Source organism: Lissotriton helveticus, chromosome 4_2 (assembly GCF_964261635.1).
Source record: "Lissotriton helveticus chromosome 4_2, aLisHel1.1, whole genome shotgun sequence".
NCBI classification, from domain to species: Eukaryota; Metazoa; Chordata; class Amphibia; order Caudata; family Salamandridae; genus Lissotriton; species Lissotriton helveticus.
Window position 1 is genome coordinate 118,125,796 of NC_136064.1, and position 16,411 is coordinate 118,142,206.

Below are 16,411 nucleotides of genomic sequence, written 5' to 3' on the forward strand. Positions count from 1 at the left end.
AACAAGGGGAGACAAAATGAAGTCTGTTTAAAGGTGACTGGGTAGGTGATGACCGAGGAGGGAGTCCACGGCCCATCTCCCCTATAGCTAAACTAGGTAGCTCCATCGGGCATCAGACAAAATAGTACAGTCTCAATACATTGAGAGAGGAGAGAAGGAGAGACATAAATAGAGGGAGGATGCGGGAAGAGATGACAGGAGAGATGAAAGGAAGTCTGGCTAAAGTCCGACTGGGTAGGTGACGTCCAAGGAGGGAATCCCTGACCTTTCTCCCCTATAGCTAAAACAGGTAGCTCCATCAGGCATCAGACAAAATAGCTAGATCTCAAACGACAAGAGAAAATTCACAGGTAAACAAGGAGGGGACTAGGGCCAGGACAAGGTGAGGGCAGAGGTCAGTAGTAGGCAAGTGGAGAGGAGTAGAGCGGGGAGGGGAAGGGGGTAGGTAGTTCAGTAAAAGTTCCTATGGATCTGCTTCAAGTCATTCAAAAAGCAGGTCCGTTCCTTGTGAGGTGCCTTCTTGAGGTTAAAATGCTGGGTGAGATTTTTTCCAGTAGAGGGGGGGGGATGGGCGAGAAGGGAGAAGGGGAGAAACTGTGCCCAAGGTCCGGCTGGGCAGGTGATGGTCAGGGGGTGAGCCAAGGCCAATCTCCTCAAAAGCTGAACAGAGCAGCTCCACCGGGCGTCGGACATAATATTCAGGCTCAGCTGTCAGGATGGAGGTCATGTGTGCTCAGGAATAGTCAGAAGAGTGGCGGGGGGTGTCGGGGAGTCATGGTCCGAAAGAATTGCTGATCTTCTCATAAGGGTAGGTGCAGTCCAGGGCGGGTAGAGTAAGTCAAAGGTCAGCAGGGGGGGAGAAGTCATCATTATCCGCCATGATGGGGTCAGGCATCCTTGGACCCTGTTTCATATCAAGTATGTCGAGTGCGGTGGAGCTTTGCAGGGAGGGGGCGCCCATTAGTTGTAAAAACAGGCAACAAAGATCACCTCTGGTGTCCCTGGGTACCCAGCCCTGTAGGTGCACTGGGACACAGTGGGGGCCGCCATTTTGCCTTGCGTATTGGAGGGGGAGGAAGGGGTCACTCACCTCGCTCTTCAGCAACCGGAGGCTCTGGGCAGACAAGCTGGCAAGTCCGCTGAGGCAGCGGTCGGGTAATACCTTAGGACACTGGTGGGGCATCTCATCACAGTCAGGAGATTGCCAGAGGATAAAATCGCTCCCCAAATTCAAAATAGCGGCTGGCGCCGCTATTACGTCCACCGCGGGCTCCATGTTAGAATCAGGCAATGCTGAATTCTGCTATCGGGGCCGCAAGGGGGTCTCAGCCAGCAAGGGAAGCCCTCTGCAGCACCTCGAGCTGCCACCAGACATCCTAATTTCTCCCCACCAAGCCTCCGCTCGCCTCACCAGTTTGCTCCACGCTGCCAGGAAACGGCGGCTGCCGCATCCTCTGCCTCGCGTCACAGTCACTCCTGCGATTTTCCCGCTCTGCCCAAGGCTCAGCGCTGCAACAGGAGTGCTGCTCTACAACAGGGCCCAAGAGGCAGCAATCGACTCTGGGGCAGTTTGGACTCTCGATAGAAAGAGTCGCATACGGGCGCCATTTTCAGGTCAGGCATGCCAATGATAGACGCGGCGAAGAACCTCCAAAAAAGCACAGTCTTTCATCTATTCTTTTAAAGTTGTGAGTGAAAGATGACCTCAGATGGAGTGCGGAGCTCTCCGGGGAACCTTATTTGTAGAACGTTTCAGCCCCCAAGTCGGTCAACGATGTTGCGGTGAGCTAGCAGCCATTTTGATGGAAGGCAGCAGGGAAGCAGTGGCATTGCTCGCGTATCGTCTCTGCAGGAATTCTGGAACCTGCAAAGCCACTTTTGTGAACTAATTGAACATTGTCCAGTGTCAGAGAACTATAAATTGTGGGGTGGTGTATTCTCAGCAGATAACCGCGTGTGACCTAGAGAGCAAGGGTTCAAAAGCATCATTTCATCTTTCCAAGCCTGAGGAGTTGTGGACTACAAAATATGAAGTGTCTCATAGTGGGCTACAAAATAGCAAATATAAACAAACCTTCTACTAGCAAATTATACAACTTTTTAAAAGTTATGTTTGAGGTATGATAGGAACTTTGGATATAGTTACAAGAGGGTGTTATCTTTTATGAGCTATGTGTGATCCTTTCTTCTTGGACCATGGACTCACAGATAACAGAGAACACTGCTGCAGAACAAGAACATTTTTAAAGGAAATTCAAAGTAATTCATCCTATTTCTGAACGTGCACAATTAAATTGTGTTTATTAAAGGAAATCAAATGGCAATTTAATTGCTCAAATCTATGAAAAATGTAACCATCATTATGAAGGTGGGGTATAAGAGATGGAGAACAAAGTAAATTATCTAGTAGTGAGTGGAACAGTAGGAAGCAGGGGTCATAAACTATAGAGTTAAAAAGAGCAGACACAGAGGGTCTTTTTTATTTCTTCTGATAGATATGCCTATTTATGAATTATGACCCACCAAGAGACATACCAACTACTTCTTGCGGGCATTCACATAGAAATACCCTCTGTAATCTGACACACTATTCAACAACTCTGTATGCCTTGGCAACACATGTAGCTCCTCGATGTCATAGTCAGCTTCACCAAGCGCTCTCCTCACAAAACCCTCATCCATGGAAAGATGGGGAAACTTGCAACTCCCAACCATGTAAAAGGTCTCTTCAGAGCCCATTATCAGTATGAGATGCCCTCCTTTCTTTAACAGTGTCGAGCAATTTTTCAGAGCACAGCAGAACCCGCCTTCATCCATCATGTGGCACTCCAAGCAATTTGGTAAGATCAAGCAGTCAGCCTGGGGCAGGACAGTGGGAGACAAAGGGTTACTTTTGCTGAGGTTGTATTTGGGAACTTGCTTGATTTTTTTTTGTAACATGATTTGCTTCTCAATCCATGATTCCCTAAAAAAAGAATGAACAATTTATGAATGTCATGTTCAGAACCTGGATCAATGCAGATAAACATGCATTGGCAAAGCAAGTTGGCCTAGCTTGATTGTAGCAATAGATACAAAAAGTGGGGTACACAAATGATGCTTGCAAGGAACAGCACATGAAGGCATACCCATAGGTCACACCAATGCTTCTTTTTTAAAAGTGCAATAAAAAAAACAAATGATATAATTAAGAAGTAATGTAAAACTACTTTATTGTACATTGAGCCAGGGGAGAACATAGCTACTTTATATCAAACAAAGCTGTAGATTAGTGGAAATAGCCTTTACCACATGGTCAGAACCATGCAATGCTATTACCATGAAATGCTTTACCATGCATTCCCTTTACAATGCATAACTTCACCCCAATTTGCCTTTACCATGCATATCTTTACAATGCATGGTTAGTATATTTAATGTAAGTGTTTATGGATTGAGGATGTGTATGTGTGCATGTGAGTGTGTGTGTGTTCCTACACTTGTGGTGACTTGCGTATGATAACCCACTCATGCTGTGGGAACTTGATTGCACTGTGGGGGCCTGACCTAGGCCCCTATAAGACAAAATTGTCTAAATAATATAAATTTAATTCAGGAACTTCGGGGTCAATTGTTATTACATTTTCAAAAATTGCCTTGTAGGGACCTGTGATTCATCAAGTGTGTTTATATGTCTGCTCAGCTCTGCAGACCACTGCAGACAGGAGGTTAGGAGCAGAAGGGGCAGACATTCAAAAGGGAAAGCCACATAATCTGGTATCTATGTGAATATTTGCATGCAAATTAACATTTTCCCTACTAAAGTTAGTGAATTTAAACTATTTGTATATGAAACATGCTATTGATTTCATGAACATTGCTCAAAGCATTTTGTGTCAGTTTCAAATCGCAGAGCACTTCACTTCACTTTTGATCAAAGGTGGTGCACTGCATTGCAGCAGAATATATTGATGTACGGCACAGTATTATATAGTTGATCAATGGTGAACGAATATTCGAGGGGGCATGAATCAGCATCTCTGGGAACGGAGTTGGCCTAATGGCTAGGGCGGTCAATCTCGAATCTGGGGAACTGGGTTTGAGTCTTGGCAATGACGCTGAACATTCTGTGAGTCTGGACAAATCACTTACAGCCTGATTCATCAAGGGGCCGTTTTGCGAGCCCCTAATAGCGAATCATAGCGATTCGCTATTGAGGACTCGCAAAACGGTATTCATGTAGGAATTGCTACATAAATAGCGATTCCTACATGTTCTCTATTTGCGAGTAGCAATTTGCTACTCGCAAAAAAAGGAATACCTCCCCATTCATTCCTATGGGCCAAAAGGCCCATAGGAATGAATGGGGAGTATCCCTTATTTGCGAGTAGCAATTTGCTACTCGCAAATCAGATAGCGATTTTAAGGGTGCCAGGGGTGTCCAAAGGACACCCTGTAGCACCCCTAAAATGCACATTAGAACAGGTGTTGCGCACACACATGTCCAAAGGACATGTGTGTGTGTAACATGCAAAAGAAAAAAATGCACTAAAGTGCTTTTTACACTATTTACGCAATTTACCACCAAGTCAGACCTGGTGGTAAATTGAGATCAAATATTGCGATTTCGCTATTTCTATTTGGTTGATGAATTGCATTTAAGGAATCTCTATTAGAGATTCCTCAAATCCAATTCCTCGCAAATATGCGATTTCGGTAATAGAGATTTTTGCATTTGGGATGATAAATCCCAAACGCAAAAATCGCACTCGCAAAGGGCCAGATTCTCAGAATCTGGCCCTTTGCGAGCGCAAATCAGCTTGATGAATCAGGCTGATAATCTCCCTGTGCCTAACAAAATGTAATGTGTCCTCATGTAATGCAACTGGTGCTCTGTGAAGCGCTCTGATACCCAATTTGGGTCAAGTTCTTGTTCAAAGCATACATGCAGGCAAAATATGATACTGCTGATGACTGCCCAGGCATGTCTGCGTTTAGCGAGCAGTGCTCTCTCTGAATACGTTCATATAATACTATGCCCAGCATCAATTGGCCCATGTGTGAAGCAAACCTGATGGATACTGCTTTGAGGAACGTTATGCTGCCACCCATGTTGAAAAATTGTTGTCCTAAAAGTTGCACATGCACTTTATAGAATCACTAGTTTACCCGTCACGCGTTGCTGCGATCTCAGAAGAAAGGAAATTCAAGTAAACTCGTTATGTTAACATTCAATTTACATTGTGTCATTTTTATTGAAACTTATTCATTTTAATATGGAAAACATTTCAAAGTGTCGTAATTCTATTTATTCATTCAAGTGCTTGTGGATACATGATATTTTTTGTTTTTCCGTCTGGTGCGTACACAAATAAAACAGAAGGTTTTCTGACGCGTGGGCTGGCCACATACAGTTGTTCATGTGAGAAAGACGGATTCTCCAAATCTAGTCCACATACTTGCAACGATTGTCCTTGTGCTTTGTTGATGGTCATTGCAAAAGCGAGTCGCACCAGAAACTGTAAACGTTTGAATTTGAATGGCATATCTGTTGGGATCATTGGAATACGTGGCAACAGTACATCTTCCCCTTTGAATTTCCCAATCAAAATATTAGCTTCGATGACATTGTTCATCATCTTTTTGACCAAAAGTCTTGTACCGTTGCAAAGTCGTGGTTGCAAATTCGGTATTCGAAAGATTATGAGAGCCTGGGGGGCCGATCTTTAAAAAAACAATTATGCTAGAAACCTTCGCGGGAGTGTACTCAACAACTTCCCATTCGAAATTGCAGCTTCAATGACATTGTTCATCATCTTTTTCACCGAAAGTCTAGTACCGTTGCAAAGTCGTGGTTGCAAATTCAGTATTCAAAAGATTATGAGGGCCCTGGGGGGCCGAACTTTAAAAATGTTTTATGCCAGAAACCTTCGCGGGAGTGTACTCAAAAACTTCCCAAAGTTTCATGGCGATAGGATGAATGGTGTAGTAATGCATAAAGGACAAACAGACAGACAGACATACTTTCGTTTTTATATATATATAGATTAGACTGCTATTTATGAGGAACAATTCACTGCTACTCCTGATGCACTAATACACGTGAGGCATCATATGTGCAACTGAAGATCACCCTGATGTTTTCTTTCACTTAAGAGAGTCTAATGTATGATACATCATAAACAACACTTTGCTGCCAACCTTGTAGAAAGAAACTGCTGCTACATAGTTGTAGTAACATTTAAACTGAATCGTATAGCTGCTGTCAAGGATGATTAACTTGATACTACAATTGCTGCACTAGCTACTGCAAGATATTTTTGCCTCGCTATGAATGCTCTTAATGTCTTGCCACCCTGTGGTCATACCTAAAGGATATATTTTGAAATGGAACTTCTACACTAGCACCTTTTTTTGGCAGTAATCTTTTTCTAGACCATTGGTGAAGTTCTTTTTATACCGTTTAAACTGCCAAATAGACTATTGTAATGGCCACAAATTTGTCATTTGTTTTAATAAATGTTTTGTTTAAAACAGTCACATTCAAATATTTCTTTTAACCCATTCGATGCTGCGGATGGCCCCCGGCCATCCCACGTGATGGTGGGTGTGTGCGCAGGGCGTCTGGGGGGCCGTCCATTGATTAGAATGCCAGCACCAAGGCGGAATTTGCGCTGCGGTCAACGTGTTAATGTGTTAATGGGAGCTCAGTGATCTTTTCAGTTCAATATAAAGCTGCATATCTAAATTACCTACTGGCGGTTGCCAATAGGTAGTTATAGTTAGGACCTTGTTTTTATTCAGAAAGCATTTTTTCTTTTGCTAATATCTTTGGCGCCATTAGACGAATCATCTTGACATTTTTTAAATTAATGTTTCACTAAGGTAAGCTCCTGTCTTGAAAGTTTTGGGGTGATTGGTGAAGGGGGGCTGAGAAAAAAAGGTGATCCCTAACGTTTATTTCCGAATGTTAATTTTCATAGGAACTTTAGACAAGACTACAACCCGAATTGCTGAATGGAAATACACCAAATTTGATAAAAAATTTTGCTCTTGGTCCAGAAAGCGACCGTTTTTTAAAATGGTGTAAATCTGCTCATTAGTTGCCTTCAAAATTCAAAATATAAAAAAGTATATATATGGGCACTGAGGAGGATTCGCAAAGCCTCCCAAGCGTGAGATGCACTATAATTGGCTTCCGTCTCTCCAAACCAGAATGTGTTAGCCGTCACCTTGTGACTCATTAACTGAGTCCTAAGAAAACAGTAAACAAAAGGAAAATATGAAGAAAAGGGGACAGGAAAGAAACACCCTGACCCCCTAGGCTTGCTAAGGGGGTCCCAGAGGGATGCCCAGGCCAATAAAAAGCATTTTTTTTTTTTTAATTATCGTCTGGAGTCGCACTGGGTGCGCAAATTCAGAAGAACATTTAAAAAAAATTAAGTGCGGTTCCTTGCACTTCGTTTTCTTAAAGCCCCCGGAAGGGCTAGTTCTGGGGACAATATATAATAATGGTGTCGGGCCCGTGGGCCTACACAGCCCTGGGGACTGCCATCTCACCGGCGAAATCCTTTCTCAACTGTGGTGGGAGACTTGTGGCCCCACCGCAGCCCGAGGACTGCCACCTCCACAGGGCTTTATTTGTTAGGTTACAGGAGGCATTGTGGCCACAGCAGCCACAGGCCCCACCACCTCTTCGGGGCTTTTAAAAGAAAAATCAAGGCCTGGGGGGCCCTGCCCCCCCATGTTGCCCCGGGGACCACCACCTCCCTAGGGCATTCAGTATATCAATTGGGGGTATCTGTTGTGGACCCCTAGCTCTGGGGAGCACAACCTCCCTGGGACTTAAAAAATATATGGAGGGGACCATGCAGCTCCCCTCCTAGAGCCCTTGATGGCCCGGGGACCGCCACCCTGAAGGGCCAGCTCCTGCAATGTCCTGTGGTACCCACCCCCGGGATATTGCTTTTTGCTGTGGCAGGGCCGGAGCACAGCTCCCAACCCTGTCAGCGATTGTTTTATTTCCCTGATTCACCAGTGGGCAAAGCTAAAGTTATGGTGCAGTAAGTTGGTGATTTTGACAGGGGGTTGTGATGCACTTACACTGGGCGTGAAGTGCTAATGGGTTTATGTAATTAGTGGCCTGCCCTGGCTGAGCTGGAAGAGAAAGGTGATTCATGAACGAATCTCAATGTTGGTGATGGCGTGGCAGCCGCCACCCTTAATTCCCGGTGGGCAGGACACTGATTTTGCGCTGGATTTTGGTACTGCAGGGGTTGGGATGTACAGCAGCAGGTAGCGTGTGCAGATTTTTTCAGATTGTGCATTTCCACGCAGCCACGCCCCAGCATGCCTGCAAAGGCCATATCCCACCAATGAGTCCCCAATAGCCATTCAAGGTCTGAGTGCCTGTGCTGAGGAAAATGAAATTTTGCCTGACCAAGATGCCCCCTACGTGTACCCTATGTTACATGTATGTGCATGTCACCCATGCATATTTCTCTTAGTGGCCTGAATCACAAGGCCTCTGCAATCACGTCCTGCATTAAGATGCCTGTCATCAAGTTTCCCAAACGTTAAGCTAACATGAAGGCCCATGTATTTGCATTTGTGCACTTTTAAATAAATATCGTAATGAACCCTTTTTGTGGTTCAGTCTGAGCCACTTTCTGAATTAGGGTGTTCATGACTCCTGACACACTGAAAGCTGCAGTTACGTATCTCTGACCTCGCATACTTCTAGCTCAGCCGAAAGAGGCCCAGCAAGGGTTGCCAAGACAGTATATTTTGCTTAACAGTTATCTGCATGCCCGGTGAAATAGGTAAACAGAACCCGTCTGCTGAGATAGGGCCCAGCTTTTCTGTCTCTGTTTAAATGAAATTACAGTACTTGCATCTGTAGAAAGCTCACAGCCCCCATGTAATGAACGAAGAAAAATATGCCCTTTTCTGTCTTTTAGTGATGAGCAACCTTTGCTTCAGATAATACATCCCCTGACTTAAGATATCAGTTAGTACCAGACGTGCTGGTCGCCCTGACATTGAAGGTTTCTCTACTAGACTTAAAGTCAGCTCCTCCCAGTTACACGTCAATTGCACGTCATGATCAAATTGCGTGCACAAGTAGGGCAAAGTTCCAGCCTGCCATGTAACTCCTCCTCTATGTAGCCACCCACCTATCACCCACCTGTGACTCATCAAGTGTACACCCTCATGCACGCCCACATGCTCTTATCTCTGTCTTTCTTGCTCTGCCTGGAGCGCTCCTCCCTATGTACAAGAAAAAATTTATATATGTGTTGTTCTTTGTAAATAATGTTAGAAGACCCTTCCTGAACCTCAGTGGTGATGGAACAGATTCTCCCTTAACTCGAGTTATTGGAATAAAGCCCTTTTAACTTGGACACCACGGACTCTCTGCCTCTCATTTGATACATGCTAATTGTTAATGCCTAGAAATTATGCCAGGGTAATATTTTATTTACCACAGTGCCAGCTGGCAAAACCTCATCTGACAGTCCAACGACGACGTGAAGACTTGCAGCAGTTGCACCAATACTGAAAACAGCACCAGATTAGGCAGGCAGGCTAGCAGGCCAGGCCTAACAGTCACTGAGGTGAGTCCTAATCAGTTAATAGCCTAAGCAAGGCAGTGCAGTCCTCAGGACACAAGTGGACTTCATCCCCCGAGCAGCAGTGCTCCAGGAGGTGAGTTTGCAGAGTGGTGTTAAAAGGGGTATAGCCTCGGACCACTCTCAGCAATCCAGCTGTATGGGGCTTACTGGAGATACCTGGTGGCTAGTGTGCCCACAGAGACTATCAGGAGGCAAGGGGACTTCATTCCCTAACAAAGAGCATGCCAGGAGGTGCGTGTGCAGAGTGGTGGAGAAAGGGGGCATAGCCTGTGTCCACCTCTTAGCAATCCCAGTTTGTGGGGCTTACTGCAGGTAAGAGGTAGACTAGTTGGCCTCAAAAGACACCCAGCAGAGAAGGTGACTTCAATCCCCATCCAAGAACACACCAGGGAGCGCGTTTGCAGAGTGGTGGGGAAAGGGGGTGTGGCCTGCTATGAGAACATAGCAATACTGCTATGTGGGACTTACTGCAGGTAAAAGGAGGGGTAGTCGGCCCCCAACAATGTCCTTGGAGGCCAACAACCCCTCTTGTTACCTGTACTATGTCCCACACAGTGGGATTGCTTAGACATCTTCTGGGCCACAGTCCCTTTCTTTACCACTCTGCAAATGCGCCTCCTGCAAACTATTGGTTGGGGGATGAAGTTCACTTCACTGTTGAGGGACTTTGGGGCAAAGAAGCCCTCCTGGTACTTCCTGAAAGTCATACGCAGAAAGCACTGAGCACTGGTCGGAGGCCCAGCCCCCTTTCTCCACCACTCTGCAAAAGCGACTACTAGTTTAAGAAGCATTTGTAATGAAATATGTTTTGCATTTGCAAGAGTTAGAGCTATTGGAATTGTAAATGTAGAAGTTGTTTACAAATCTCTTGCTTCTTTCTTTTTTTGCATACCTCTTCTTTCTTTTTTTGCATCCCTCTTCCCTCTTTCTGCTGTTCTCCTCCCATTTCTCCTGTTTTCTACAACCCTCTTGCCTCTTCCTGCAGTTCTCTTGCCTCCTTCTACATCTCACTTGCCTCTGTCTGCACTTCTATTGTCTCTTTCTGCACAACTCTTGCTTCTTTCTGCTCCACTGTTGTCTCTTTCTGCACTCGTCTTCCCTTTTTCTGAACCTCTCTTGCTTCTTTCTGCATTTCTCTTGCTTCTTTCTTCACATTCCTTGCTTCTTGTTGTACTCTTCTTCTCTTTTTGCATCCTCTTCCCTCTTTCTGCTGTTCTCTTGCCATTTTCTAAAATGCTGTTGCTCTTCATGTAGGTCTCTTGCCTCCTTCTGCATCTCACATGCCTCTTTCTGCATCTCTGTTGCCTCTTTCTGCACCTCACTTGCTACTTTCTGTACCCCTCTTGCCTATTTCTGTACCCCTCTTCCCTCTTTCTGCACCTCTTTCGTCTCTTATTGTACACTTGTTCTTTCTTTCTGTACCTTTCCTACCTGTTTCTGTACTTCTCTTGCCTCTTTCTGTACCTCCGTTGCTACTTTCTGCACTTCTCTACCTTCTTTCTTCACTCCTCCTGCCTCCGTACTTGTCTTGCCTCTATGTGCAACTCTCATATTTCTTTCTGCACCCCTTTTGCCTCTTTTTGCACCTCTGTTGCTTCTTTCAGCAATTCTCTTGCCTCTTTCTGTACCCCTCCTGCCTCTTTCTGTACCTGTTTTGCCTCTTTGTGGACCTCTCTTACCTCTTTCTGCACCAATCTTGTCTCTTTTTGTACGTCTTTTAGATCTTTCTGCACTGCTCCTGCTTCTTTCTGCGCCTCTTTTTCAAATTTTGGCATGCCTCATGACTCTTTTTGTACCCTCTTCCCTATTTTTCCAACTCTCCTGTTTTTCTCTACAGTTCTCTTGCTTTTTTTCTCACTACTCTTACCTTTCTCTGCACCTCTCTTGCAAATTTCTGTATCCCTCAAACCTCTTTCTGGACCCATGTTCCTTCTTTCTGTACCTCTCTTGCCTCTTTTTGCACCCTTGTTCCTTCTTTCTTAATATTTCCTTCCTGATTCTGTACCTCTTACCTAATTCTGTAATGGTATGAAAATTTGTTCCGCTCGCGTAATTTGCGGATTTTCCGTGATTTCGTTATCCGCGAATCTCGCAAAATCGCGGTAAAATACGCGAATCAACAGGGACGAATTTTCAGCCAAGCCCTTACAGGGTTACAGCAGCGGGTGCAAAAGTTGAAGCTAATTTTTTGTAACCTTTTACAAAAGGGTTACAAAGAAATTAACTTCAACTTGGGCACCTGCTGCTGTAAGCCTGTAAGTGCTTCCTGGCGCCTCGTTGCCTATTTGCAACTATTCTCTGACCCTGCTCTGACCCTTGAAGCAGGGTCAGAGAATAGTTACAAGTAGGCAATGAGGCGCCTGTCACGAAAATTAAACCTCAACAGGAAGCACTGACATATATAAAAACAAGCATTTACAATGCAATAGGTCTCGCATTAGGAAAGTTTGAGCTATTGGTCTTGTAAATGACAATTTTTTTTATGTATGTGTTGGTTTTAAAAATAGCTAAATTAATAGCTTTGTCATTTACAATGCCAATAGTTATAACTTTCGCAAATGTGACACCTATAGCATTTGTAATGCAACATGTTTTGTATTTAGGTGACTTAGCTGTATTGATATTACAAATTACAATGACTTTTAATTTTTTTAAATAATTAATACTTAAATAAAAGTGATTTTAATTTATAATGGCAATAGCTTAAACTTTTGTAAATACATTTTGTGAAGATTATGTTCAGTGTATTTTATTGTGACGAAAATCCAAGAACAGAAGTGAAATATTACATCTTTTTGTGACATTTGTAATAAAGTTTGAAACATTGAGAGAACATATTTGAACAAGTTGTTGTTGAATGGTTGCGCATATTGATGCTGGGTGGCGCTGAGTGGTGCTGTGGTGGTGTTGAGTGTTGCTGTGGTGATACTGAGTGGTGCTGTGGTGGTGCTGAGTGATACTGGGGTGGTTCTGAGTGATGCTGGGGTGGTGCTGAGTGGTGCTGTGGTTGTGCTGAGTGGTGCTGTTTTGGTGCTGAGTGATAATGTAGTGGTGCTGAGTGATGCTGTGGTGGTGCTGAGTGATGCTGTGGTGGCGCTGAGTGGTGCTGTGGTGGTGCTGATTGGTGCTGTAGTAGTGCTGAGTGATGCTGTGGTGGTGCTGAGTGATGCTGTGGTGGTGCTGAGTGGTGCTGTGGTGGTGCTGAGTGATAATGTGGTGGAGCTGAGTGATAATGTGGTGGCGCTGAGTGATGCTGTGGTGGCGCTGAGTGATGATGTGGTGGCGCTGAGTGGTGCTGTGGTGGTGCTGAGTGATAATGTGGTGGTGCTGCGTGATAATATAGTGGTGCTGAGTGATGATGGGGTAGCGCTGAGTGATGATGTGGTGATGCAGTGGGCAGAAAGGCACAAAAAGTAGTCTAACAAAGGGCAGAAGGGCAGAAAAAAAGGGAAAAACAAGTCTAACAGAGGGCAGAAGGGCACAAAAAAACAGTCTAACAGAGGACAGAAGGGCAGAAAAACAAGGGAAAAACGAGTCTAACAGAGGGCAGAAGAGCACAAAAAACGAGTCTAACGGGGCAGAAAGGCACAAAAAACGAGTCTAACAGAGGGCAGAAGGGCACAAAAAACGAGTCTAACGTGGCAGAAAGGCACAAAAACGAGTCTAACAGAGGCCAGAAGGACACAAAAAACGAGTCTAACAGAGGGCAGAAGGGCACAAAAAACGAGTCTAACAGGGGGCAGAAGTGCACTAAAACTAGGGAAAAACGAGTCTAATAGAGGGCAGAAGGGCACAAAACGAGTCTAACAGGGGGCAGAATGAATCCCGCCCTGCGTGTTTGTCCACGAAGATGCCACCTTTCTGTGCAATACCTCTACTCAACTTGAGTACTTTCTACTGTCTAATCAGTAAGTGCTCCCTCATTGGCTAAATGTATAGGGGCAGATTTACAATAACTAGCGCGCCAGTTATTGTGCGCCGCAGCTCCGCCACCCATGGTGCGCCGCATTTACAATGCGGCGCACCATGTGGCAAAAATGGCACAGATGCGTCACGCATATGTGCCGTAAAAGCAGTGCATTGCTGGAGCTGTGTAGCGCTTGCGACGCAGCTCCAGCAATGCTCTGGGGGACCCTATCTCCCCAATGATGCATCAAGCCTTGCGCCTGCTTCAAGCAGGCGCAGGGTTTTGACGCAGCATTGGCCTAAAAGTGACTGAGTGAAATCTTGTAGATTTCACTCAGCCACTTTTAGGAGGCGTTCCTGCGCAGGAATGCCCTCCCCTGCACCGGAACGCCTCCTGATGGCACAGGGCTTTACAACGTGATGCATCTCTCAGATGAGTCACGTTGTTAATACCCAGCACCATGGCACATCTTTTGTGCTGCCGCTGCATCACAAAAGGTCTCGGTAGAGGGTGGCAGTGGTGAACCAGAGGGTGGCAGTGATGAACCACAGGGTGAGAGTGATGAACCAGAGGGTGGCAGGGGTGAACCAGAGGGTGAAAGTGCTGAACCAGAGGGTGGCAGTGCTGAACCAGAGGGTGGCAGGGGTGAACCAGAGGGTGGCAGTGATGAACCAGATGGTGGCAGGGGTGAACCAGAGAGTGGTGAACCAGAGGGTGGCATGGGTGTACCAGAGGGTGGCATTGGTGAACCAGGGAGTGGCCGTGGTAAACCAGAGGGTGGCAGTGCGGAACCAGAGGGTGACAGTGGTTAACCAGAGGGTGGCAGTGGTGAACCAGAGGTGATGTGATGAACCAGAGGGTGGCAGTGGTGAACCAGAGGGTGACAGTGGTGAACCAGAGGGTGACAGTGCTGTACCAGAGGGTGGCAGGGGTGAACCAGAGGGTGTTGTGATGAACCAGAGGGTGGCAGTGGTGAACCAGAGGGTGGCAGGGGTGAACCAGAGGGTGGCAGTGGTGAACCAGAGGGTGGCAGTGCTAAACTAGGGGGTGACCGTGGTTAACCAGAGGGTGGCAGTGGTGAACCAGAGGTGCTGTGATGAACCAGAGGGTGGCAGTCGTGAACCATAGGGTGGCAGTGGTGAACTAGAGGGTGACAGTGCTGTACCAGAGGGTGGCAGGGGTGAACCAGAGGTGCTGTGATGAACCAGAGGGTGGCAGTCATGAACCAGAGGGTGGCAGTGGTGAAACGGAGGGTCCTGTGATCAACCAGAGGGTGACAGTGCTGCATCAGAGGGTGGCAGGGGTGAACTAGAGGGTGCTGTGATGAACAAGAGGGTGGCAGTGATGAACCAGAGGGTGGCAGTGGTGAACCAGAGGGTGGCAGGGGTGAACCAGAGGGAGGCAGTGGTGAACCAGAGGGTGGCAGTGCTGAACCAGAGGGTGACAGTGGTTAACCAGAGGGTGGCAGTGGTGAACCAGAGGTGCTCTGATGAACCAGAGGGTGGCAGTTGTGAACCAGAGGGTGGCAGTGGTGAACCAGAGGGTAATAGTGCTGAACCAGAGGGTGGCAGGGGTGAACCAGAGAGTGGCAGTGCTGAATCAGAGGGTGGCAGTGGTGAACCAGAGGGTGACAGGGTGAACCAGAGGGTGGCAGGAGTGAACCAGAGGATGGCAGTGGTGAGCCAGAGGGTGGCAGTGATGAACCAGAGGGTGGCAGTGGTGAACCAGAGGGTGCTCTGCCCATACACGACCGCATGGGTAACTTCGCCATGCAAGCGGCCCGCAAACACGCAAAAAAGCCCTGCGAACACGCAAAAAACCCCGCGAACACGCAAAAAACAAAAATCTGCACATTCGCGGATTGCGAATGCGATTTTGAGCGAAAAATTTCACCGATACTTCTTTCTGTACTTCTCTTACTCTTTCAGCACCCTTCATACCTCTTTCAACATTCTGTTGTTTCTTTCAGCACTTCTCTTCCTTCTTTCTGTACCCCTCCTGCCTCTTTCTGTACTTGTCATGCCTATTTGTGCACCTCTCCTACTTATTTCTGAACCCCTCTTGCCTCTTTTTACACCTCTGTTGGTCCATTCTGTACCCCTCTACCCTCTGCAGACCTGTTCGCTCTTTTTGCACCACTTGTGTCTCTCTGAAACTTTTTTGCCCCTTTATGTAGTTTGCTGACCTCTTTCTGCACCTCTCTTGCCTTTGTGTGTAGCCTTGTTCCCTCTTTCTGTACGTTTCTGCACCTTTCTTGCCTCATTCAGTACCTCTGTTGCTTCTTTCTGTACTTATCTTGCTCTTTCTGCACACTTCACTCCTCTTTCAGCACCTCTGTTGCTTTTTTCTGCACTTTACTTCCTTCTTTCTGCACCCCTCCTGCCTCTTTTCATACTTGTCTTGCCTCTTTGTGCACCTCTCCTACTTATTTCTGAATCCCGCTTGCCTCTTTTGCATCTCTGTTGGTTCATCCTGCACTGCTCTTGCTTCTTTCTGCACCTCTTTTGCAAATTTCTGTATCCGTCTCACCTCTTTCTGCATCCCTCTTCCCTCTTTCTGCAACTCTTGTGCCTCTGGCTGCTCACCTGTTCCCTCTTCTGCACCCCTTGTGACTGTTACTGCAACTTTTTTTTACCTCTTTCTCTAGTTTGCTCCTCACTTGCTTCTTTCGGGTTTGGTGGCTCAGTGGACTAATGCATCCACTGCAGGGGCCTGTGTTCGACCTCATGATCACAGGTTCAAATCCCGGCGGGTCTACTCAGCCTTGCAACCATCTGAGGTTGATAAAATGAGTACCATTGAGTTGTGTAACAATAAACATCTGTTATTCAGTGCCAAGATCCCCGTCTGGGGTGAACAAATATACATGTTATGTTATGTTCTTTTTCAC

The 16,411-nt window shown here is 46.1% G+C and overlaps 1 protein-coding gene across 1 annotated transcript in view; it reads right to left on the reverse strand.

The window, feature by feature from the left end:
• Positions 1-2,437: 2,437 nt before the first annotated feature.
• The window catches only part of LOC144752074 (indolethylamine N-methyltransferase-like), a 79,658-nt gene continuing 65,684 nt past the window's right edge, over positions 2,438-16,411 (reverse strand). The window contains exon 3 of the mRNA XM_078640023.1: positions 2,438-2,965. Coding sequence (XP_078496149.1) covers positions 2,539-2,965 — 427 coding nt within the window. The 3' untranslated portion in view covers positions 2,438-2,538. The remainder of the gene's footprint in view (positions 2,966-16,411) is intronic.